The sequence below is a fragment of the Salvelinus alpinus genome, chromosome 3, assembly GCF_045679555.1.
Source record: "Salvelinus alpinus chromosome 3, SLU_Salpinus.1, whole genome shotgun sequence".
Lineage (NCBI taxonomy): Eukaryota > Metazoa > Chordata > Actinopteri > Salmoniformes > Salmonidae > Salvelinus > Salvelinus alpinus.
In genome coordinates this window covers 36,299,002-36,325,685 of record NC_092088.1, presented here as the reverse complement: position 1 = coordinate 36,325,685, position 26,684 = coordinate 36,299,002, and the positions used below count along the sequence as shown (strand labels likewise).

Here is a 26,684-nt window from a genome sequence, read left to right as displayed (position 1 = left end):
TAAATGTCAGGAATTGTGAAAAACTAAATGATCCATAGCATGACCATCTTAAAATATTCCCCCTCACCCCCCCAACGTCTTAGACGCTAAAGAATTTAGATAGTACTGTACAGTACCTCCCGGTTCCACTCTGTTTCGGGCCACTTTCTTCCTCTTTCTGTCCTAGTGTGTGAAGATAACTACAGGTGAGTGTAGGATTGTAAATGCTTATCATTGGTGCCTGAGACAAGGTGCCCATGATAAATGGTTACAGATATCAGCAGCATACTGCATGAAGAGACTGACAGACAGACTGGGAGCAGTCAAATGCTTTCAGGGATTCAGCAGCGTTCTATAATTCTATCTGTGCCTTCACAATATAAAGATAATTAATAGGACTAATAATCACGTTAAGTTCCTCACCAGTCACTGCCAGCACACAGAGAAGTTGACATTACACACACACATTATACCCCCCACACACACAATCATCAGAGTTGGTGCGTTGTTGGGAAGTCATTAAAATGGAAATGAGAGTGTGTGATGTTGTGGTGTTAATTGCATAGGGGAAGAGATTAGTTATGTTATTTAATGCAGTGTTTAAAGAGCCAATGAGGTTGCTATCTGCTAATTAGGGTAATTAATGCTATATATTATGTTTGTCCAAATGAAGAAATGAAATTATAGATGGTGGTGATGGCAGCGACGGTGTGTTTATCTTTTAAAATGTGGCTTTATTTGATCAACTTTATGCGGCCCATTTCTTCTCTCTCTTTAATATTTCTTCAATTTCGCTTCCAATTCTTCCTTCATTTGTTTTTGTCTTCTATACTGTATTGTCACATTTTTGCCAGCTTTTGGAATGCCATATAAAGTTACTAGGGTTTCAATCTGTATCAGGGATGAGAGTTCAAGCTCTTGGGGGTTGGGGGCGGGGGTGTACTAAGCTAACATATGGAATTGTTTTAATATGGTCTTAGCATGGATCATTCAGCTGTTTGATTTTGAATTTTAGTACCCCTTTAGGTATAAGAATTATGTATAAAAAAATACATTTGATAAAATATTGAATTCGGCCTTTACTACTATAGCCCATAGAAACGCATTGAATAACACATTCATAAATGGCAAAAAAAGACAGTAAAAAAACGAATCATAAGGAATGATGTTTTGAAGTGTCTGTCCTATATCTAGAAAGCTCAGGTAATATTTTCGTTTTTCTTTTACACATATTTATCCTTTTATTTTTGTTGGCACAAAACTACCTCCATACTTCCACTCGTTTGTATGGGTTTCCTTCAGGCTAGTCCCGTGACAGTTGTGGGGGTTGTAGAGCAAACCGGAGAAATAGTTTGTAGGCCAACCCGTTTGGACTCTTTAGACGTTTTCGTGAGATGACAGATTTTCAGAATGTCTCATGGTCAGTCAAACACTGCTGTAGCTCGGCCATCTTTCACCCCAGATGCGTAAGGCCAACATAGTATACGTAGTATACTGGTAACTCTATCTTAAACTGACACATTTTGATGGGGATTTTGTGATTATGTTACTTAGATTGATGCACGAGGATTTTAAATTCTGTTTCTTTTTTTTTACAAAAAAACAAGTATTTATTAAACTATGCATTTATTTCCCCAGGTGGAGGCAGTAGAGCATAGAAATATGATTACCAATACCACAAAGAAATCGAGTTAGCCATGCACGACCATGACTGAAGCTCAAGTCTGCAGCATATGTTCTGTCTGTAACCGACAGAAATGTGCGTTCTTGGTCACACGTTATGGCAGGAGATGTGTTGTTTCACCCTCTCTATGTTGTGATGATTGTCTTAATGATTCTGTGAGCCGTGCCAATGTGAGTCCTAAGTGTCACTAGCTAGCGCTAATGTAGTAGAAGGACATGCACACACACAAAGACACACACAAGGACGCACACAGACACACCCCTGCACCCTGCCCACTGCCGCAGCGTACCACTGAGATATTAATGTTTAAGCTAATTAGATCACAGACACCAAGGGTTTAGATCCATAGACAGTATTATTGGAAAGCTGTGTAGCCACTAGCTTATTTCACCCACTGAATGCAATTTATATGAGCTGTAATTATATGAGTGTATGGTAATTTCATGATGAAACAAACAATACTAATATGAATACGCAGTATGGGAAGTGGCTGTTTTAGGCTACAGAAAGGTCATAAGGAAAAGATGGGACATTGTTTTTCATACAGAATTATTGAGGTGTGTTGTTTTTACACACACAGTACTGTAGAACTGGTCTAAATGATCACTGAACATTGATTATAATTTTCAGTTTGTTCAGTGATTTGTAAGATATTTGTTTTATGATGTAACACACTTTGAGGGATAGTCATAGTAGTGTTGCCTGACGACTCAAACTGAATCCTTTCGCTTCTTTATGTTCGCTACATACACTATATGACCAAAAGTATGTGGACACCTGCTCGTCGAACATCTCATTCCAAAATCATGGGCATTAATATGGAGTTGGTTTCTTCTTTGCTGCTTTAACACTCTTCTTTCCACTAGATTTAGGAACATTGCTGCTGGGACTTGCTTTCAGCTGGGACTTGCTTTCAGCCACAAGAGCATTATTGATGTTGGGCACTGATGTTGGGCAATTAGGCCTCGCTAGTGGTCGGCGGTTCAATTCATCCCAAAGGTGTTCGATGGGGTTGAAGTCAGGGCTCTTTGTAGGCCAGTCAAGTTCTTTAACACCGATCTCGACAAACCATTTCTGTATTGACCTCGCTTTCTGCACAGGGGCATGATGCTGAAACAGGAAATGGCCTTCCCTAAACTGTTGTCATAAAGTTGGAAGCACAGAATTGTCTAGAATTTCATTGTATGCTGTAGAGTTAAGATTTCCCTTCACTGGAACTAAGGGGCCTAGCCCAACCATTCCTCCTCCACCAAACTTTACAGTTGGTACTTGGTAAACCCAGAGCTGCATTGGGACAGGTAAACCCAGATTTGTCCATCGGACTGCCAGATGGTGAAGTGTGATTCATCACTCCAGAGAACGCTTTTCCACTGCTCCAGAGTCTAATGACGGCGAGGTTTACACCACGCCAGCCGACGTTTGGCATTGCGCATGTTGATCTTAGGCTCGTGTGGCTCGTGTGCGGCTGCTCGGCCATGGAAACCAACAGTTCTTGTGCTGACGTTCTTCCAGAGGCAGTTTGGAACTTGTTAGTGAGTGTTGCAACCAAGGACAGGCAATTTTTTTCCCGCGCTACTTCTCGGCTGAGCAGTTGTTGCTCCTAGACGTTTCCACTTCACAATAACATAACTTACAGTTGACCGGGGCAGCTCTAGCAGGGTAGAAAGGTGTCAGAAAGGTGTCAGAAAGGTGTAGTTCAGTTTAGACTGCCATTGTTGAAGTCATTTGTGGTAACGTCAAAATGAGGTCTGTTGTACAAAAAAGTAATCCGCGATTGGATCATCTCTAACCAGAGTATCAAAGCCAATGACACATTGTCTTTATTTGATTATAATTTTTTTAGCCCTATTTCCTGGTATCCAATTGGTAGTTACAGTCTTGTCCCAACGCTGCAACTCTCGTATGGACTCGGGGGAGGCGAAGGTTGAGAGCCGTGCGTCATCCTAAACAACCCAGCCAAGCTGCACTGCTTCTTGACACAAGGCCCGCCTAACCCAGAAGCCAGCTGCACCAATGTGCCTGTCCACCAGGCGACCATGTCAGCCTGCATTGTGCCCGGCCCACCTCAGGATTCACTAGTGAGCGATGGGACAAGAACATCCCTGCCGGCCAAACCCTCCCCTAACCCGGACAACGCTGGGCCAATTGTGTTCCGCCTCATGGGTCTCCCGGTCACGGCCGGCTGCGACAGAGCCTGGACTCGAACCAGGATCTTTAGTGGCAGAACTCGCACTGCGATGCAGTGCCTTAAACCACTGTGCCACTTGGGAGGCTAATGACACATTTTCTAAACGCCGCTTTAACCACGTGTGTTCTGGCTCTGGCCCAACCCTTCAGTTTCTGGGACCAATCAGAACAGTTAGAATGTGTTTGCGTTCTAGAAATTGTCGAGGCGATACTCAGATCCAGACTCATTACGGAGAAGAAACTACAAGTGGCATAGCGTTTGGCCGGAGCTCTGACATTGTTCATTTATATATTCCTAATTCCATTCCTTTACTTAGATGTGTGTGTTGGGTATATGTTGTGAAATTGTTAGATATTACTTGTTAGATATTACTGCACTGTCGGAGCTAGAAACAATAATTACACCCGCAATAACATCGGCTAAACGTGTGTGACCAATACAATTTGATTTGATTTGTCTCTCTGTCTCTCTCCTCCTTTCTAGGAGTTCCTGTCTTGTATGGAGGCTCATTTGAAGAGAGGTCAGGAGATGTTTGAGAAGCTGATGAAGAACCACACACAGGTACTGCGAGATCTTTTGTGCCCATGTAGAATGTGACTGAACAGTCTTTTGTAGAGCATTTTTACATTCCTACAGTATTCCTATTACGTTCCCCGAGCATAATTTTACATTCCTCTTATGGTTCCCCAACATAATTCTGACATGCCTCTAATGTTCCCCATATGTCATTTTCACGCTCTTCTTATCTCCCCCAACGTTCATTTTTACATTCCTTTCCCTCTCTCTCCTGCAGCTGTGTGTTTATGAGTCGGAGCGGTTGGGGACTATGTGGCTGTGTGTGGAGGAGGAGCTGCTAAGGGAGAGGGGTGTGTTCGGCCCGGGGCCGGGGGTGGTGCTGACACGAGGCTGGGTCCAGGATGCAGCTGAAGGCCCCAACCGCACCAGGCCTCGCATCCGCAGGAGAGCCCAGCGACGCTCCAAACGGGTACTGGCCATTACTGTATACCATAGCTGTCTCACACTCAACTGTATCTCTCTCTATTCCCTCTTTGTCAGCCTCTCTCTCTACGAGTCTATAGCTTTCTCTCTCTTTCTGTCTCTCTCCATGAGGTATTACATCGTTACGTCATTAATGAACACAGTTACAATGATTAGTCTAAGACATTTCTACTTGAATTAGTACCAATATTTGATTATGTGAAGTCCTCCTGGCATGTGGACACTGGGGAACGTATTCATAAAGCAACATCTCAAAGTAGAATTGCTGATCTAAGATCAGTTTTGCCTTTGAAATCACCATCACAAATCATTGGCTCATGAATGAACTAATGCCCAGTTGAAACCAGTTGTTTTATAAGTGTAATGGCTGTTCTTTGAGTAGTGTGTAACAAATCAAATAAAACTGTATTTGTCACATGCGCCGAATACAACAGGTGTAGACCATACAGTGAAATGCTTATTTACCAGCCCTTAAGCCCTTAATAACTAACAATACAGTTTTAAGAAAATATACAAAAAAAGTAAGAGATAATTAAAGAGCAGCAGTAAATAACAATAGCGGGGCTATTGTCACGCCCTGGCCTTAGTATTCTTTGTTTTCTTTATGTTTTTTAGTTAGGTCAGGGTGTGACATGGGGAATGTATGTGTTTTTGTAGTGTCTAGTGTAGTTGTGTAGTTATGTCTATGGCTGCCTAGATTGGTTCTCAATTAGAGGCAGCTGTGGTTCATTGTCTCTGATTGAGAGCCATATTTAAGGCAGTCATAGGCATTGGGGTTTTGTGGGTAATTGTCTGTGTCTATGTTGCATGTTTGTACTTAGTCTTTGATAGCTTCACGTTCGTCTGTTTGTTGTTTTGTTTCGTTGTCCTTCTTCTAATAAAGAGAAGATGTATTTTCCACACGCTGCGCCTTGGTCCTCTCTCTCTCCCATTGACGATCGTGACAGCTATATACAGGGGGTACCGGTACAGAGTCAATATGCGGGGGCACCGGTGTCGAGGTAATTGAGGTAATATGTACATGTAGGTAGAGTTATTAAAGTGACTATGCATAGATAATAACAGAGTAGCAGCAGCGTTCCGGGGGGGGGAGAATCTATTTAGGAACCTCTTGGACCTTGACTTGGCGCTCCGGTACCGCTTGCTGTGCGGTAGCAGAGGCAACAGTCTATGACTAGGGTGGCTGGAGTCTTTGACAATTTTTAGGGCATTCCTCTGACACCGCCTGGGATAGAGGTCCTGATCTACTGGGCCGTACTCAGTACCCTCTGTAGTGCCTTGCGGTCGGAGGCCGAGCAGTTGCCATACCAGGCAGTGACGCAACCCGTCAGGATGCTCTTGATGATGCAGCTGTAGAACTTTTTGAGGATCTGGAGTTGTGCAGTCATGAGTGAACAGGGAGTACAGGAGGGGGCTGGGCACGCACCCCTGAGGGGCCCCCGTGTTGAGGATCAGCGTCATGGATGTGTTGTTACCTACCATTACCACCTGGGGGAGGCCCGTCAGGAAGTCCAGAATCCAGTTGCAGAGGGAGGTGTTTAGTCCCAGGGTCCTTAGCTTATTGAATGAGCTTTGAGGGCACTATGGTGTTGAATGCTGAGCTGTAGTCAATGAATGGCATTCTCACATAGGTGTTCCTTCGTCCAGGTGGGAAAGGGCAGTGTGGATTGCAATGGCGATTGCATCATCTGTGGATCTGTTGGGGAGGTATGCAAATTGGAGTGGGTCTAGGGTTTCTGGGATGATGGTGTTAATGTGAGCCATGACCAGCCTTTCAAGGCACTTCATGGCTACAGATGTGAGTGCTATGGGTCGGTAGTCGTTTAGGCAGGTTACCTTAGTGGTTTTGGGCACAGGACTATGGTGGTGTTTTTAAAACATGTTGGTATTACAGACTCGGAAAGTTGAAAATGTCAGTGAAGACACTTGCCAGTTGGTCAGTGCATGCTTTGAGGGCACTATGGTGTTGAACGCTGAGCTGTAGTCAATCAATAGCATTCTCACATAGGTGTTCTTTTTGTCCAGGTATGAAAGGGCAGTGTGGAGTGCAATAGAGATTGCATCATCTGTGGAGTACACGTCCTGGTAATCCGTCTGGCCCTGCGGCTTTGTGATTGTTGACCTTTTTGATATTCTTAATCACATCGGCTGCGGAGAGTGTGATCACACAGTCGTCCGGACCAGCTGATGCTCTCATGCATGTTTCAGTGTTACTTGCTTCAAAGTGAGCATATAAGTTATTTAGCTCATCTGGTTGGCTTGTGTCACTGGGCAGCTCTCGGCTGTGCTTTCCTTTGTAGTCTGTAATAGTTTGCAAGCCCTGCCACATCCGATGAGCATCGGAGCCGGTGTAATACGATTTGATCTTAGTCCTGTATTGACGCATTGCCTGTTTGATGGTTCATTGGAGGGCAGAGCGGGATTTCTTATAAGCTTCCGGGTTAGAGTCCCGCTCCTGGAAGCGGAAGCTCTACCCTTTAGCTCAGTGCGAATGTTACATGTAATCCTTGGGTTCTGGTTGGGGTATGCACTCCCGTTCCAAGATGGCGTAGCTGTCGGACATCTGTTTTGCTTGTCCCGTCCCTTGTATATATCGTTTTCTTCGCATATATTTCATATATAAAAAAAATATATATATTCTCAATTTCCATCTACGGACTGAACATACTGTCCTGCAACCCGCCTCACCCAATGTGGTACGGATCTGCTATTGTTTTATTCTTTAGAACCCGGAACCCCCATCAGAAGCTAGCCAGCTACCTAGCTACTAGCTAGTAGTCAGTTAGCCACTGCTAGCGGTCATCACCGTTAACTCGGACATCAGCCAATCTCAGCCCGGTCAATTCCTGCCAGTCTGCACAGCGCAATATCAACCCAGAGCATATCGGACTGCTTTTTCTCTACCACATTTCCGGATTCCTACCGCAAGTTCTGAACCTTTACACCGGATCATCAGAGCTAACTAGCTGCTATCCGAGTGGCTACTCCTGGCTAATGTCTCTGTCCCGAAGCAAGCACCAGTTAGCCTGGAGCTAGCCTGGAGCTAGCCCATCTTCCGGCTAGCGGAAGAGATCCATCAGCCAATTCCTGGGCTACAATACCTCTTTTGCCAATTGGCCTGGACCCTTTACTGCCGACACAGAGCCCCGCCGATCCATCACGACTGGTCTGCCGACGTAACCGTCCGAGGGGGTTTCAACAGGCTCTTCTGTTGCGACGTCCCCCGGAGGTCTATCTGCTAGCCTGCTAGCCCTGGCCTGCTACCTGTCTGAATTCGCCGTGTCTCCAGTTCGCCTAGCTACTCACTGGACCCTATGATCAAATCAAATCAAAGTTTATTTGTCACGTGCGCCGAATACAACCTTACAGTGAAATGCTTACTTACAGGCTCTAACCAATAGTGCGGAAAAAAAGGTATATGTGTGTGTGTAGGTAAGTAAAGAAATAAAACAACAGTAAAAATACATTTGAAAATAAGAGTAGCCAGGCTATATACAGACAACGATTAGTCAGGCTTATTGAGGTAGTATGTACATGTAGGTATGGTTAAAGTGTCTATGCATATATGATGAACAGAGAGTAGCAGTAGCGTAAAAGAGGGGTTGGGGGGGGGCACACAATGTAAATAGTCTGGGTAACCTTTGGTTACCTGTTCAGAAGTCTTATGGCTTGGGGGTAAAAACTGTTGAGAAGCCTTTTTGTCCTAGACTTGGCACTCCGGTACCGCTTGCCATGCGGTAGTAGAGAGAACAGTCTATGACTGGGGTGGCTGGGGTCTTTGACAATTTTTAGGGCCTTCCTCTGACACCGTCTGGTGTAGAGGTCCTGGATGGCAGGCAGCTTTGCCCCGGTGATGTATTGGGCCGTACGCACTACCCTCTGAAGTGCCTTGCGGTCAGAGGCCGAGCAATTGCCGTACCAGGCAGTGATGCAACCGGTCAGGATGCTCTCGATGTTGCAGCTGTAGAACCTTTTGAGGATCTCAGGACCCATGCCAAATATTTTTAGTTTCATGAGGGGGAATAGGCTTTGTCGTGCCCTCGTCATGACTGTCTTGGTGTGTGTGGACCATTCTTGTTTGTTGTTGATGTGGATGACAAGGAATTTGAAGCTCTCAACCTGCTCCACTACAGCCCCGTCGATGAGAATGGGGACGTGCTCGGTGATCCTTTTCATGTAGTCCACAATCATCTCCTTAGTCTTGGTTACGTTGAGGGATAGGTTGTTATCCTAGAACCACCCGGCCAGGTTGGCTACACATGCCTATCCCTAATGGCAATATGCCTTGTCTATTGCTGTTTTGGTTAGTGATTATTGTCTTATTTCACTGTAGAGCCTCCAGCCCTGCTTAATATGCCTTAGCTTGTCCTTTTCTTCCACCCCCCACACATGACTTCACCTGGTTTAAATGGTGCCTCTAGAGACAAAACCTCTCATCGTCACTCAATGCCTAGGTTTACCTCCACTGTACTCACATCCAACCATACCCTTGTCTGTACATTATGCCTTGAATCTATTCTTCCGCGCCGAGAAATATGCTCCTTTTACTCTTTGTTCCGAACACACTAGACGACCAGTTTTTATTGCCTTTAGCCGTTCCCTTATCCTACTCCTCCTCTGTTCCTCTGGTGATGTGGAGGTTAACCCAAGCTCTGCAGCCCCCAGCATCACTCCCATTCCCCAGGCGCTCTCATTTGTTGACTTCTGTAACCGTAATAGCCTTGGATTCATGCATGTTAACATTAGAAGCCTCCTCCCTAACTTTGTTTTATTCACTGCTTTAACACTCTCCGCCAACCCGGATGTCCTAGACGTATCTGATTCCTGGCTTAGGAAGGTCACTAAAAATCCTGAAATGTCCATCCCTAACTACAACATTTTCCGACAAGATAGAACTGCCAATGGGGGCGGAGCTGCAATCTACAGCAGAGATAGCCTGCAGAGATCTGTCATACTATCCAGGTCTGTGCCCAAACAATTTTAGCTTCTACTTTTAAAAATCCACCTTTCCAGAAACAAGTCTCACCGTTGTCGATTGTTATAGACCCCCTTCAGCCCCCAGCTGTGCCTTGGACACCATATGTGAATTGATCGCCCCCATCTATCTTCAGAGTTCGTACGGTTAGGTGACCTAAACTGGGAAATGCTTAACATCGCGGCCATCCTACAATCTAAACTAGATGCCCTCAATCTCACACATATTATCAAGGAACCTACCAGGTACAACCCTAAATCCGTAACCATGGGCATCCTCTTAGATATCATCCTGACCAACTTGCCCTCTAAATACACCTCTGCTGTCTTCAACCAGGATCTCAGCGAACACTGCCTCATTGCCTGCATCCATAATGGGTCCGCGGTCAAACGACCACTCCTCATCAAGGTCAAACGCTCCTTAAAACACTTCAGCGTGCAGGCCTTTTTAATCGACCTGGCCTGGGTATCCTGGAAGGATATTGACCTCATCCCGTCAGTAGAGGATGCCTGCTTGCTTTTCAAGAGTGATTTTCTCACCATCTTAAATAAGCATGCCCCATTCAAAAAATGTAGAACTTAGAACAGATATAGCCCTTGGTTCACCCCAGACTTGACTGCTCTTGACTAGCATAAAAACATCCTGTGGCGTTCTGCAATTGCATCAAATAGCCCCCGCGATATGAAACTTTTCAGGGAAGTCAGGAACCAATATACTCAGTCAGTTAGGAAAGCTAAGGCTAGATTTTTCAAACAATAATTTGCATCCTGTAGAACTAATTCAAAAAGTTTTGGAACACTGTAAAGTCCATGGAGAATAAGAGCACCTCCTCCCAGCTGCCCACTGCACTAAGGATAGGAAACTCTGCCACCACCGATAAATCTACGATAATCAATCATTTCAATAAGCATTTTTCCATGGCTGGCCATGCTTTCCACCTGGCTACCCCTACCCCGGCCAACAGCTCAGCACCCCCTGCAGCAACTTGCCCAAGCCCCCTCCCCCACCCCGCTTCTCCTTCACCCAAATCCAGACAGCTGATGTTCTGAAAGAGCTGCAAAATCTGGATCTCTACAAATCAGCTGGGCTAGACAATCTGGACCCTCTCTTTCTAAAATTATCCGCCAAAATTGTAGCCTATTGTACCTCTTTCGTATCGTCTGAGATCCCTAAAGATTGGAAAGCTGCCGTGGTCCCCCTCTTCAAGGGGGAGACAATCTAGAACCAAACTGTTATAGACCTATATCCATCCTGCTCTGCCTTTCTAAAATCTTTGAAAGCCAAGTTAACAAACAGATCACCGACCATTTCGAATCCCACCGTACCTTCTCCACTATGCAATCTGGTTTCCGAGCTGGTCATGGGTGCACCTTAGCCACGCTCAAGCTCCTAAACGATATCATAACCACCATCAATAAAAGACAGTATTGTGCAGCCGTCTTCATCAACCTGGCCAAGGCTTTCGTCAATCACCACATTCTTATTGGCAGACTCAATAGCCTTGGCTTCTCAAATGACTGCCTCGCCTGGTTCAGGCTAACTACTTCTCAGATAGAGTTCAGTGTGTCAAATTGGAGTGTCTGTTGTCCGGACCTCTGGCGGTCTCTCTATGGGGGTGCCACAGGGTTCAATTATCGGGCCGACTCTTTTCTCTGTATATCTCAATGATGTCGCTCTTGCTGCTGGTGATTCTCTGATCCACCTCTTCGCAGACGACACCATTCTGTATACTTCTGGCCCTTCTTTGAACACGGTGCTAACAAACCTCCAAACGAGCTTCAACGCCATACAACACTCCTTCCGTGGCCTCCAACTGCTTTTAAATGCTAGTAAAACTAAGTGCATGCTCTTCAATTGATTGCTGCCTGCACCCCCCCGCCCGACTAGCATCACTACTCTGGACGGTTCTGACTTGTGTGGACGGTTCTGACTGAATATGTGGACAACTACAAATACCTAGGTGTCTGGTTAGACTGTAAACTCTCCTTCCAGACTCACGTTAAGCATCTCCAATCCAAAATTAAATCAAGAGTTGGCTTCCTATTTTGCAACAAAGCCTCCTTCACTCATGCTGCCAAACATACCCTCGTAAAACTGACTATCCTGCCAATCCTTGACTTGGGCGATGTCATTTACAAAATAGCCTCCAACACTCTACTCACCAAACTGGATGTGGTCTATCACAGTGCCATCCGTTTTGGCACCAAAGCCCCATATACTACCCACCACTGTGACCTGTTTGCTCTCGTTGGCTGGCCCTCACTACATATTCATCGCCAGACCCACTGGCTCCAGGTCATCTATAAGTCTTTGCTAGGTAAAGCCCAGCTTTATCTCAGCTCACTGGTCACCATAGCAACACCCACCCCTAGCACTCGCGCCAACAGGTATATTTCACTGGTCATCCCCATAGCCAACTCTTCCTTTGGCCGCCTTTCCTTCCAGTTCTCTGCTGCCAATGACTGGAATGAATTGCAAACATCACTGAAGCCTTATATCTCCCTCTCTAACTTTGAGCATCAGCTGTCAGAGCAGCTTACCGATCACTGTACCTGTACACAGCCAATCTGTAAATAGCCCATCCAACTACCTCATCCCCATATTGTTACTTATCCTGTTGCTCATTTGCACCCCAGAGTCTCTACTTGCACATCATCTGCACATCTATCACTCCAGTGTTAATGTTAAATTGTCATTATTTTGCCTCTATGGCCTATTTATTGCCTTACCTCCATTCTCTTCTACATTTGCACACAATGTACATCGATCTTTCTGTTGTGTTATTGACTGTACGTTTGTTTATGTGTAACTCTGTGTTGTTGTTTTTGTCGCAATGCGTTGCTTTATCTTGGCCAGGTCGCAGTTGTAAATGAGAACTTGTACTTATTAACTGGCCTACCTGGTTAAATAAAGGTGAAATATATATTTGTTAAATGTACGTACAGTCACTGTGGGGATGACGTCCTTGATGCACTTATTGATAAAGCCAGTGACGGATGTGGTGTACTCCTTAATGCCATCGGAAGAATCCCGGAACATATTCCAGTCTGTGCTAGCAAAGCAGTCCTGTAGTTTAGCATCTGCTTCATCTGACCACCTTTTTATAGACCGAGTCACTGGTGCTTCCTGCTTTTATTTTTGCTTGTAAGCAGGAATCAGGAGGATAGAATTATGGTCAGATATGCCAAATGGAGGGAGAGCTTTGTACGCGTCTCTGTGTGTGGAGTAAAGGTGGTCTAGAATTTTTGGTTCCTCTGGTTGCACTTTTAACATGCTGATAGAAATTAGGTAAAGGTGATTTAAATTTCCCTGCATTAAAGTTCCCGGCCACTAGGAGCGCGTTTTCCTATTTGCTAATGGCGGTTTATAGCTCATTGAACACAGTTTTAGTGCCAGCAGCGGACTGTGGTGGTATGTAGACAGCTACTAAAAATACAGATGAAAACTCTCTAGGTAGATAGTTCGGTCTACAGCTTGTCATGAGATACTCTACCTCAGGTGAGCAAAACCTTGAAACTTTCTTAGATATCGTGCACCAGCTGTTGTTCACATATATGCATAGGCCCCCACCCCGTGTCTTACCAGAGGCTGCTGTTCTGTCCTGCCGATGGAGTGTATAACCCACCAGCTGTGTGTTCTTAATGTCGTCGTTCAGCCACGACTCGTTGGTAGAATATACATGCTTTCAGCTCGTCCCCATTTATTTTCCAGCGATTGAACATTAGCTAGCGGGACGGAAGGCAAGGGCAGATTAGCCACTCGTCGCCCGATCCTCACAAGGCACCCAGATCTTTTCCCACAAAATCTCAGTTTCCTTATCCAGCGAATCACGGGGATCTGGGCCTGGTCAGGTGTCTGTAGTAGTATATCCCTCCCTTCCGACTCATTGAATAATATATCTTCATCCAGTTTGAGGTGAGCAATCGCAGTTTGATGTCCAGAAGCTTTTTTCGGTCATAAGAGACGGTAGCAGCAACATTATGTACAAAACAAGTTACGAACAACGCGAAAAAATAAACAAAATAGCATGGTTGGTTGAGAGCCGATAAGACGGCAGCCCTCCCCTACGGCGCCATCGTGATTGCTTCATCTGTCCTCTCTGTTTTGCTGTGTAGTTGGCAGATATGTGTGTGAGAAATGGTCTGCCAGAGGAGAGCAAAGGAAGGACAGAGACTGACTCAGGTAAGACCACAGACACACACCTGACATAATATAATATGTCATTTAGCAGACAATTTTATCCAAAGCAACTTAGTCATGCGTGCATCCATTTTTCGTATGGGTGGCCCTAGTGGAAATCGAACCAACAATCTGGGCATTGCAAGCGCCGTGCTCTACCAACTTAGCACCTGTGCCCACACTCATGTGTCTCTGTGTGTGTTCCAGAGTCAAGGATCCTGTTTGAGCCAGGGACAGAGGAAGAGGAGGATGTTGGAGAGGACTGTAACCGCCTAACCTTTTTCCCTGTCCTGACTGAGACTACTGCACCTCTCACTGAGCCCTTCGCACCAGCGTCCACCACCCCTGAGCCCTGCTCACATACACACACCTGCAGCCACACACACATCGTACTACAGGAGCTGGAGCCTGAGGAAGAGGTGAGTGTGTGTGTGTTTGTGTGTGTCAGGTTGTATACTGGTTAAATAATGTATTTTTAGCAACCAGAAAAATACATATTTATCATGTTTTAATCAGATTTGACCAGATATCAACCAAAATGTGACGTCGTTCCCATGAGGTCTTGATCTTGTCATAAAAAAGACGTCTTTAACATGTTGTAACAAAGACCAGTTGGTTGTAATCCAGTATGACGTCTTCTCAACCAGAAAAGTCCCACACTTTGAGAGAGATCTATATTTTTTGTCATCCAGATAGCAGAGGTATTGGAATCCCATAGACTATCTGCTATTCTGCTATCAGAATCTCATCTGTTATAGTTAGTTTAGTGTGTGTGTTTGTGTTAGTCAGTGTTAACCCTGTGGTAACCCAGGGCCGTTTAAAGCTCAGACAACGAGCAGAGTGTTTTACTAATGTTTCTGACAGAAGAATTAACAGAAAGGAGGTTGGAGGTTGTATCAACTGTCTCTCAGCTAGCTGGCTGATGTGGCTGTGTTTCCTGATGAGCTGTTGTCAGATACACAGGCGTTTACACGCTTATTAATCCAGGAGCACTATTCTTAGAGCCACCCCCCTCCCACACACACACACAATCTTTGGCATGATTAGACTGCCACTGCCGATAGTGTGATTATGATGGTAATGTTTCTTGGGAGAAATCAATGGTGTGAGTGACATTAGCATCTCAATCAATAAGAACCCTCCTATCCTCCACTTCACTCCTCCACTGCTCTCTCTCTCTCTCCTCCACTCATCCACCTCTCCTTCTCTTCCCTTCTATTTTCCACTCATCCTTTCCTCAGTTCACCTGATGTCCTCCTCTTTTCTTCCCTTTTTCCTCCTCTCCCTCCATTAGTTGAATCACATCAGCTTGATAATTCATTGTCACTTTAGTTAGGGTCTCTGTAGGTTGTAGGCATATTATTGTGGGGTGTTTTTCTGTTGGCAATAAATATAAGTTTTTTTCTACATCAATTACACTGTGTGAGCGTGTGTGTGGTGTGTGTGCGTGCGTTTGTTCAGTGTGTTCAGACGAGAGGCTCTGATCACTTAGCAGGTTTCCTATTGTGTGTGTGGCAGTGATTAATTTCCCTAATAATCACTAGGCCCCTCTCCCAGTGTGTGTGATTTGATTAGTATTAATTCTGAGAGGCCTGTGGGTGCGTTGTTGCCCCATATGGTTTTTGGGTGGTGGGTCCCTTGGGGCCGAGAGAGGGAGAGAGACAGGGAGGGGCAGGTGCACACACACATGCATGCACACACACACGCACAGTGGTAAATGAGGGGAGACAATAGAATTAGTCACACATAATCACACTCGTAGCAGTGACTGTCTTCAGAGTCACACATAATACAAGCATCAGGGTCCATTCAGGCTCTGAGTCTAGCTGGAGCACCGCCATCTTGGTGAAAAGGGGGACAGTTTCTCTCTTATCCATCAATCAATGTTAATAATCTGAATAATGAAGTGGTGACTGTGTCGTTTTAATCACGATGAAGACGTGTGATTAAAATGATCAATCATGTGCAGCCTGGAGTGGTGATGATGTCTTTACGTCCCATGGGAGCATAAGGGTAGACATGGGCTGGGTTTCATGGTTTACACATTACTTTTTGAAACTTTACAATGGAACATCTCTGGTTACTTAATGCATACACCTCTCCTCTAACTGACCTAAATAACTTGTAAACCTAAGTGTATGTACCAGTGGAGGCTGCTGATGGGATGATGGCTCATAATAATGGCTGAAACAGAGCAAATGGAATGGCATCAAACAATGTGTTGGATATAATTTATACCATTCCACTAATTCCACTCCAGTCATTAACATAAGCCCATTCTCCCCAATTAAGGTGCTACCAACCTCTTGTGATATGTACTGATATGTGTGTATGTTTGTGACTGGTGGATGCTGCTGGGTGTGAATGTGATATAGGGGAATTACAATGGAAATGTAAGACAAGTTGCTGAGGTGGAAACCATATCAACAGGTCATGTTAAAGCAAAGTCAACCAGCAGAGTGTTTTAATAATGTTATTAAATTAATTTAAAAAAAACAGTAGAAGGTTGTATCAACTGTCTCCTAGCTAGTTGGCGTGTGTGTGTCCTGCTGAGCTGTTGTCAGATACACAGGCATTTACACGCTTATTAATCCAGGAGCACATCACCCCCCCCCCCCACACACAATGTTTAGCATGATTAGACTTCCACCGCCGATAGTGTGATTATGATGGTAATGTTTCTGGGGAGAAATCAATGGTATGACATTAGCCTCTCAGTCAATAAACGATTAAGTTGAAACTCTAGTGGGAGTAAACTCCACACGATTCAAGGTATGAATCTTACCTAATGAAATCCATGGCGGGTGGTACTGTAAAAAGTCTATATTTTACCCCATGTTACCTATTAAGGCCGATAACTGTAGATGACCATGTAGCTTTATTAATCTCGGGGAAATGTAGCGAAACAAGGTAGCTTTATTCACGTCAGGGGAATTTAGCAAAACAGGGTTGCTTTATTTACGTCAGGAGAATTTAGAGAAACAAGGTTGCTACATTCGTCTATGAATCACATAATTATGCATAGTATTGACGTCAAATAGAACAAACAAGGACACGGATGGTTTGGGATGTTGTGAGATTCTCTCTGATGTTCACAGATCGACTGGTGCTATGCGATTTAGGATATCAGGACCTGCTTGGTCAAAGCAATTGTAACAGTAGAGCAAAGGATCGCAATAATGGAAAAATTAATGGCTGTAGTGTTGCCGTTATAATGAGTACCTGAGGCATGGAATGCTAAGGCATAAATGTATGAAAGCGTATTAAATTGATGTAGTTCTGTCCTTGTGCTGTGCTTGTCTATTAACCCCCTAAGGTCGATGTCTGCGCCCCCATGGAAATCTAATTAGCATAACAAAAAAAATCCCCATAAAAATGTCAGTTTAAGCTAGAGATATCTATTTTGCATTGGATGCGTCTCAATCAACCACATCCTCCTAGGTCACACTTCCGCATCTGCGGTGAAAGGTGACAGAGCTAGAGCAATGTTTGTCAGACCATTAGACATCCCGAAAATCGGTCTTCTCACAAAATCATCTGTAGCATCCAAATGTTTTGACAAACTATTACCCCTCTATGGAAAGATGAGACTCTCACGAACACAATGTTGTTCTCCATTTTGCTCTATGACCCCCACAAGCGTCTTGGGACGTACATACAGTTTGGGCTATACACTAATACGACTCTCATGAACACATACATGTCAGTTGTTTTGTTCTAGGACACCCACAGGCCTCACAAGACTTGTCTGAAGGTCCCCTGGTACCAGTTGAAAAAATGAATGGAAGTACTGTATATACATGTTTAGTGCCAAAAATAAAGGGTTAAATACATGTAAAAAAATATATAGAAGTTTCCTGATCTTTCTTGTATCTTTCAGATATAGGACAGACACTTCAGAACTATCATGATGTAACACTGATTGTGAATATAACCTTTATTTAACAATATAACCTTGACTTTTCATTTACAATTATGATCTGTTGTGTCCGCTCTCCCCCAAGGTTAAAGCGAAGGTGTGTGTGGTGGTGGTCAGTGGGCTGTCTGTAACAGAGGGGCTTCTGTTGTTTGGGACAGACAGCCTGTACATGTGTGAGGGCTTCACCCTAACCCCCGCAGGAGACGTCTGCTGCAGAAAACACCACCCCACTGGGTACTGTGTGTGCGTGCGTCCGTACGTGTGGCTGTGTTTGTGAGAGAGAGAGATGAGTTGGACAATGTCTGTGTGTACTTACATATAGGGAGGTTACATACTATACTATTGAATATGAATCATGATGAACTGTTGTTCACACCCCGTGTCTCTCTTTCCCCCAGTGTGCGTGACGCGTTCGTTTCCAGTATGTTGACTAAAGACATATCTTCATCCAGCCCCAGCTGCAAACGATGGCCCTACCAGGACATAAGAGATGTCCGCTTTATGCGTTTCCTTCTAGAGGTGAACTTACACGGCACCTAATTCCCTATATAGTCTACTTTTTGGAGTAAAATGTTAAAACTTATATATTTCTCCGTCTGCATGTTGGTGTGTTTCATGTGTCTATTAGAAAGTTGTTGCAATGTTGAAGAAACGTTTCCCGTTTTCTGACACCTCAGGAAAATGCGCTGGAGATCTTTATGCAGAACGGATACTCTACTTTCCTGGTTTTCTTCAACAAAGACCATGTGTTTGCTTTTAAAAGGTAAGAGATGGAGAGAGATAGAAAAACATGGAGAGAGAGATGGAGAGTGTGGCTTTATGGGACAGGTTTGATTTACTTTTTCTTTCTCTCGATCTCTCTGTTTTCCATTCTTACTACTTTCTATAGGCTGTGTTCAGTGGTGCCAGCATTGATAGGTAGAGGGGTTGCTGAGGTCATAACTAAGGCCAGGTGAGTGTGGACACGTACACAACAGGTACAGTTGAAATTGGAAGTTTACATACACCTTAGCCAAATACATTTAAACTCAGTTTTTCACAATTCCTGACATTTAATCCAAGTAAAAATTCCCCGTCTTGGGTCAGTTAGGATCACCACTTTATTTTAAGAATGTGACATGTCAGAATAATAGTAGAGAGAATGATTTATTTCAGCTTTTATTTCTTTCATCAAATTCATAGTGGGTCAGAAGTTTACATACTCTCAATTTGTATTTGGTAGCATTTCCTTTAAATTGTTTAATTTGGGTCAAACGTTTTGGGTAGCCTTCCACAAGCTTCCCACAATAAGTTGGGTGAATTTTGGCCCATTACTCCTGGCAGAGCTGGCGTAACTGAGTAAGGTTAGCAGGCTTCCTTGCTCGCACACACTTCTTCAGTTCTGCCCACAAATGTTCTATAGGATGGAGGTCAGGGCTTTGTGATGGCCACTCCAATACCTTGACTTTGTTGTCCTTAAGCCATTTTGCCACAACTTTGGAAGTATGCTTGGGGTCAGACCCATTTGCGACCAAGCTTTAACTTCCTGACTGATGTCTTGAGATGTTGCTTTCAATATATCCACATACTTTTCCTTCCTCATGACACCATCTATTTTGTGAAGTACACCAGACCCTCCTGCAGCAAAGCACCCCCACAACATGATGCTGCCACCCCCGTGCTTCACGGTTGGGATGCTGTTCTTTGGCCTGCAAGCCTCCCCCTTTTTCCTCCAAACATAACGATGGTCTTTATGGCAAAACAGTTATATTTTTGTTTCATCAGACCAGAATGAAGGTAGGCCTTGAAATACATCCACAGGTACACCTCCAATTGACTCAAATTATATCAATTAGCCTATCAGAAGCTTCTAAAGCCATGACATCATTTTCTGGAATTTTCCAAGCTGTTTCAGGGCACAGTCAACTTAGTGTATGTAAACTTCTGACCCACTGGAATTGTGATACAGTGCATTATAAGGGAAATAATCTGTCTGTAAACAATTGTTGGAAAAATGACTTGTGTCATGCACAAAGTAGATGTCCTAAACGACTTGCCAAAACTATAGTTTGTTAACAAGAAATTTGTGGAGTGGTTGAAAAACGAGTTTTAATGACTCCAACCTAACATGCTGACCAGACCGGACACGTCACGTGCGCGAGCATCGCAAAATAAATGTAGAAATCCATGTTATTCAATTATTGCACCCACACTGCTCGCGCGCGCCAACGAGTGTCTGCGTTGCCAAGGGCTAAAATAGAAATCATTCCTATTTCTGACGCAGATCGCGCTGAAAGTCCTGCCTCTCCCATCTCCTCATTGGTTTATGGAAGCAGGTACCCACGTGCCATTTCCTCATTGGTTATACCCACGCGGGTGATTGAAAGACTGACTGTTTTGCCGGTTGTCGTGGTAATACTATGAAAGTTTAGATGCGATCACCATATAAGTTCAAAGATGAAAAAGCCTGGAAGGAGGAGAGATGACTAGAAACGATTCGGTTGGCCGTTTTATGTGTGGATTAATTTGTCGGAGTAGAGAACCTTGTGCAGTTCAGGTAAAATAACAACTCACTGTTTATATCCCAGGACAAATTAGCTAGCAACAGCAAGCTAACTAGCTAAATTGCCATACATGTTTAATGCTTTTCGACCTGTCCCCAAATTAATATCATTGGTTCAGAGTTTGTTTTGATATTTTAACCTGCGTGTCGTGATCGCTTTTGGTGTAGGGGAACAAAATAAATGTATGCACGATGTCGCACTCGCGCAGCCGGTTTGGGTTCCGTGTTAGTGTATGTAAACTTCCGACTTCACCTGTAGATACACTACATGGCCAAAAGTAGGTGGACACCCCTTCAAATTAGTGGACTCTGCTATTTCAGCCACACCCGCTGCTGTCAGGTGTATAAAATCGAGCACACAGTCATGCAATCTCCATAGACAAACATTGGCAGTAGAATGGCCATACGGAAGTGCTCAGTAACTTTCAACATGGCACCGTCATAAAATGCCATCTTTCCAACAAGTCAGTTTGTCAAATTTCTGCCCTGCTAGAATTTCCCCGGTCTATTATAAGTGTTGTACTGTTGAAGTCGAAACGTCTAGGAGCAACACTGGTTGCTAAGGATATTCCGCCAGCAGAGCGGTACCAGGTCACCCGGACGACCACAAAGGGAATAGATTTTACTTAATTGTGGCATACTCGATTGTTACATGTAGGCATGTGCTTGGTCCTTTTTAAAAAAAGGTAGACTCAGCAATATGGTAATCATACACAGCGGGGTGACAGACATCAACAACAACAGAATCTAAATCTGCCAGGACTGGTACGATTGGCTCCTTCCAATCAAATACATGTTTTATTTGTCACATGCACCGAATACTGTAGGTAGACCTTACAGTGAAATGCTTACTTACAAGCCCTTAACCAACAATGCAGTTAAGAAAAATAAGTGTTAAGAAGGTATTTACTAAAATGAACTGAGGTAAAAAAATTATAAATAAAAATACAGAAAAAAAATAACAAATAATTAAGGAGCAACAATAAAATAACAGTAGCGTGGCTATATACAGGGGGTACCGGTACAGAGTCAATGTGCGGAGGCACAGGTTTGTTGAGGTAATTGAGGTAATATGTACATATGCAGGAGGGGGGAGGGCAACAATGCAAATAGTCTGGGTAGCCATCCATTTGATTAGCCGTTCAGGAGTCTTATGGCTTGAGAGTAGAAGCTGTTAAGAAGCTTTTTGGACCTAGACTCGGCGCTCCAGTACCGCTTGCCGTGCGGTAGCAGAGAGAACAGTCTATGACTAGGGTGGCTGGAGTCTTTGGCAATTTTTAGGGCCTTCCTTTGACATCACCTGGTATAGAGGTCCTGGATAGCAGGACACTTGGCCCCAGTGATGTACTGGGCCGTACTCAGTACCCTCTGTAGTGCCTTGTGGTCAGAGGCTGAGTAGTTGTCATACCAGGTGGTGATGCAACCAGTCAGGTTGCTCTCGATGATGCAGCTGTAGAACTTTTTGAGGATCTGAGGACCCATACCAAATATTTTCAGTCTCCTGAGGAAGAATATGCATTGTCATGCCCTCTGCACGACTGTCTTGGTGTGTTTAGACCATGATAGTTTGTTGGTGATGTGGACACCAAGGAACTTGAAGCTCTCATCCTGCTCCACTACACCCCCGTCGATGAGAATGGGGCGTGATCGCGTGATCTGTCCTCCATTTGCTGTAGTCCACAATCTTCTCCTTTGTCTTGATCACGTTTAGGGAGAGGTTGTTATCTTGACACCACACTGCCAGGTCTCTGACCTCCTCCCTATAGGCTGTCTCATCATTGTCGGTGATCAGGCCAAGCACGACTCCAACACCATCATTAAGTTTGCCGACGACACAAAGTGGTAGTGTCTGTTGTGTCGTCGGCAAACTTAATGATGGTGTTGGAGTCATGCTTTGCCATGCAGTCATGGGTGAACAGGGAGTACAGTAGGGGACTGAGCATGCACCCCTCAGGAGCCTCCATGTTGAGGATCAGCATGGCAGATGTGTTGTTACCTACCCTTACCACCTGGGGGCGGCCCGTCAGGAAGTCCAGGATCCAGTTGCAGAGGGAGGTGTTTAGTCCCAGGATCCTTAGCTTAGTGTTGAGCTTTGATGGCACTATGGTGTTGAACGATGCCTCAAGAATGCACCAATTATTTGCCGATTTTTGTAATTTTTTATTTTTATTTCACCTTTATTTGAATTCTTTCCCTCCACTGTGTATTATGATATTATTGTGCTAGTCTGATGTCAAGCGAACAAAATAAAGTAAATAAATGCAGATTAAGTCTGGTAGCTACTTGAGTTGGTTGTGGCTGAGGTACAGCTCTTCGAGGACTGGTAGTTTTGAGGAGACACTTGGGGAAGATGGCGATGCCCATATTACTGAGGTCCAGTCTACGGCAGCCTTCAGCGGTCACACGCACAGCGTTCTTGGCCATCTTCAGAGTCACTTTCTTCCTCTTAGCACCTCCTCCCTTTTTTACGACTTTACTATTGGTACTGCAGGGAGACACGGTAAAAACAATCAATCACATTTATCATTGATCATACAGCGGTCAACGGCATCCAAGACTGAGTAGCTTGTTTCAGTACCAAAGGTGCCCAGCTGGGGCGTGCGTGTGTCGTGTAAATCCTCCCCACAAAGTAACTGAGTACCAAACCATATTGAGCTGTTTGTGTTTGTGTGCGTACGTGTGTGCGTGAGTGAGCGTGAGTGAGAAGAGTGAGAGTAAAACGAGAGGGCTGATGTTATTTACACAGGAACACCAGGGGCTCATGTCTGGCCTGGGGGGGGGAGTGAGGGATCCATGCTCTCTGTAGAATGAGAGAAATGTAGACCTGTGTGTGTGTGTGCGTGTGCGTGTGCGTGTGTGTGTGTGTGTATACAGTGAGGGAAAAAAGTATTTGATCCCCTGCTGATTTTGTGCGTTTGCCCACTGACAAAGAAATTATCAGTCTATAATTTTAATGGTAGGTTTGTTTGAACAGTGAGAGGCAGAATAACAACAAAAATATCCAGAAAAATGCATGTCAAAAATGTTATAAATTGATTTGCATTTTAATGAGGGAAATAAGTATTTGACCCCTTCTCAATCAAAAAGATTTCTGGCTCCCAGGTGTCTTTCATACAGGTAACGAACGGAGACTAGGAGCACACTCTTTAAGGGAGTGCTCCTAATCTCAGTTTCTTACCTGTATAAAAGATACCTGTCCACAGAAGCAATCAATCAATCAGATTCCAAACTCTCCACCATGGCCAAGACCAAAGAGCTCTCCAAGGATGTCAGGGACAAGATTGTAGACCTACACAAGGCTGGAATGGGCTACAAGACCATCGCCAAGCAGCTTGGTGAGAAGGTGACAACAGTTTTTGTGATTATTCGCAGATGGAAGAAACACAAAAGAACTGTCAATCTCCCTCAGCCTGGGGCTCCATGCAAGATCTCACCTCGTGGAGTTGCAATGATCATGAGAACGGTGAGGAATCAGCCCAGAACTACACAGGAGGATCTTGTCAATGATCTCAAGGCAGCTGGGACCATAGTCATCAAGAAAACAATTGGTAACACACTATGCCGTGAAGGACTGAAATCCTGCAGCGCCCGCAAGGTCCCCCTGCTCAAGAAAGTACATATACATGCCCGTCTGAAGTTTGCCAATGAACATCTGAATGATTCAGAGGACAACTGGGTGAACGTGTTGTGGTCAGATGAGACCAAAATGGAGTTCTTTGGCATCAACCCAACTTGCCATGTTTGGAGGAGGAGGAATGCTGCCTATGACCCCAAGAAACCATCCCCACCGTCAAACATGGAGGTGGAAACATTATGCTTTGGGGGTGTTTTTCTGCTAAAGGGACAGGACAACTTCACCGCATCAAAGGGACGATGGACGGGGCCATGTACGGTCAAATCTTGGGTGAAAACCTCCTTCCCTCAGCCAGGGTATTGAAAATGGGTCGTGGATGGGTATTCCAGCATGACAATGACCCAAAACACACGGCCAAGGCAACAAAGGAGTGGCTCAAGAAGAAGCACATTAAGGTCCTGGAGTGGCCTAGCCAGTCTCCAGACCTTAATCCCATAGAAAATCTGTGGAGGGAGCTGAAGGTTCGAGTTGCCAAACGTCAGCCTCGAAACCTTAATGACTTGAAGAAGATCTGCAAAGAGGAGTGGGAAAAAATCCCTCCTGAGATGTGTGCAAACCTGGTGGCCAACTACAAGAAACGTCTGACCTCTGTGATTGCCAACAAGGGTTTTGCCACCAAGTACTAAGTCATGTTTTGCAGAGGGGTCAAATACTTATTTCCCTCATTAAAATGCAAATCAATTCATAACATTTTTGACATGCGTTTTTCTGGATTTTTTTGTTGATATTCTGTCTCTCACTGTTCAAATAAACCTACCATTAAAATGATAGACTGATCATTTCTTTGTCAGTGGGCAAACGTACAAAATCAGCAGGGGATCAAATACTTTTTTCCCTCACTGTATATACAGTGGGGAGAACAAGTATTTGATACACTGACAATTTTGCAGGTTTTCCTACTTACAAAGCATGTAGAGGTCTGTAATTTTTATCATAGGTACACTTCAACTGTGAGAGAAGGAATCTAAAACAAAAATCCAGAAAATCACATTGTATGATTTTTAAGTAATTAATTTGCATTTTATTGCATGACATAAGTATTTGATCACCTACCAACCAGTAAGAATTCCGGCTCTCACAGACCTGTTAGTTTTTCTTTAATTATTAAGAAGCCCTCCTGTTCTCCACTCATTACCTGTATTAACTGCACCTGTTTGAACTCGTTACCTGTATAAAAGACACCTGTCCACAACCTCAATCAAACAGACTCCAACCTCTCCACAATGGCCAAGACCAGAGAGCTGTGTAAGGATATCAGGGTTAAATTGTAGACCTGCACAAGGCTGGGATGGGCTACAGGACAATAGGCAAGCAGCTTGGTGAGAAGGCAACAACTGTTGGCGCAATTATTAGAAAATGGAAGAAGTTCAAGATGATGGTCAATCACCCTCGGTCTGGGGCTCCATGCAAGATCTCACCTCGTGGGGCATCAATGATCATGAGGAAGGTGAGGGATCAGCCAGAACTACACGGCAGGACCTGGTCAATGACCTGAAGAGAGCTGGGACCACAGTCTCAAAGAAAACCATTAGTAACACACTACGCCGTCATGGATTAAAATCCTGCAGCGCACGCAAGGTCCCCCTGCTCAAGCCAGCGCATGTCCAGGCCCGTCTGAAGTTTGCCAATGACCATCTGGATGATCCAGAGGAGGAATGGGAGAAGGTCATGTGGTCTGTTGAGACAAAAATTGAGCTTTTTGGTCTAAACTCCACTCGCCGTGTTTGGAGGAAGAAGAAGGATGAGTACAACCCCAAGATCACCATCCCAACCGTGAAGCATGGAGGTGGAAACATCATTCTTTGGGGATGCTTTTCTGTAAAGGGGACAGGACGACTGCACCGTATTGAGGGGAGGATGGATGGGGCCATGTATCGCGAGATCTTGGCCAACAACCTCCTTCCCTCAGTAAGAGCATTGAAGATGGGTCGTGGCTGGGTCTTCCAGCATGACAACGACCCGAAACACACAGCCAGGGCAACTAAGGAGTGGCTCCATAAGAAGCATCTCAAGGTCCTGGAGTGGCCTAGCCAGTCTCCAGACCTGAACCCAATAGAAAATCTTTGGAGGGAGCTGAAAGTCCGTATTGCCCAGCGACAGCCCCGAAACCTGAAGGATCTGGAGAAGGTCTGTATGGAGGAGTGGGCCAAAATCCCTGCTGCAGTGTGTGCAAACCTGGTCAAGAACTACAGGAAACGTATGATCTCTGTAATTGCAAACAAAGGTTTCTGTACCAAATATTAAGTTCTGCTTTTCTGATGTATCAAATACTTATGTCATGCAATAAAATGCAAATTAATTACTTAAAAATCATACAATGTGATTTTCTGGATTTTTGTTTTAGATTCCGTCTCTCACAGTTGAAGTGTACCTATGATAAAAATTACAGACCTCTACATGCTTTGTAAGTAGGAAAACCTGCAAAATCGGCAGTGTATCAAATACTTGTTCTCCCCACTGTAAGTATTTGATACATCAGAAAAGCAGAACTGAATATTTGGTACAGAAACCTTAGTTTGCAATTACAGAGATCATACGTTTCCTGTAGTTCTTGACCAGGTTTGCACACACTGCAGCAGGGATTT

The 26,684-nt window shown here is 44.5% G+C and overlaps 1 protein-coding gene across 3 annotated transcripts in view; it reads left to right on the top strand.

Moving 5' to 3' along the window:
- wdfy4 (WDFY family member 4) overlaps positions 1-26,684 on the top strand; it is a 199,370-nt gene that overhangs the window by 111,626 nt on the left and 61,060 nt on the right. For all 3 annotated transcript variants that reach the window (XM_071392623.1, XM_071392622.1, XM_071392624.1), the window contains exons 43-50: positions 4,335-4,412; positions 4,645-4,836; positions 13,941-14,007; positions 14,212-14,423; positions 18,009-18,157; positions 18,322-18,442; positions 18,601-18,686; positions 18,813-18,875. In XM_071392623.1, the coding sequence (XP_071248724.1) occupies positions 4,335-4,412; positions 4,645-4,836; positions 13,941-14,007; positions 14,212-14,423; positions 18,009-18,157; positions 18,322-18,442; positions 18,601-18,686; positions 18,813-18,875 (968 nt within the window). The remainder of the gene's footprint in view (positions 1-4,334; positions 4,413-4,644; positions 4,837-13,940; positions 14,008-14,211; positions 14,424-18,008; positions 18,158-18,321; positions 18,443-18,600; positions 18,687-18,812; positions 18,876-26,684) is intronic.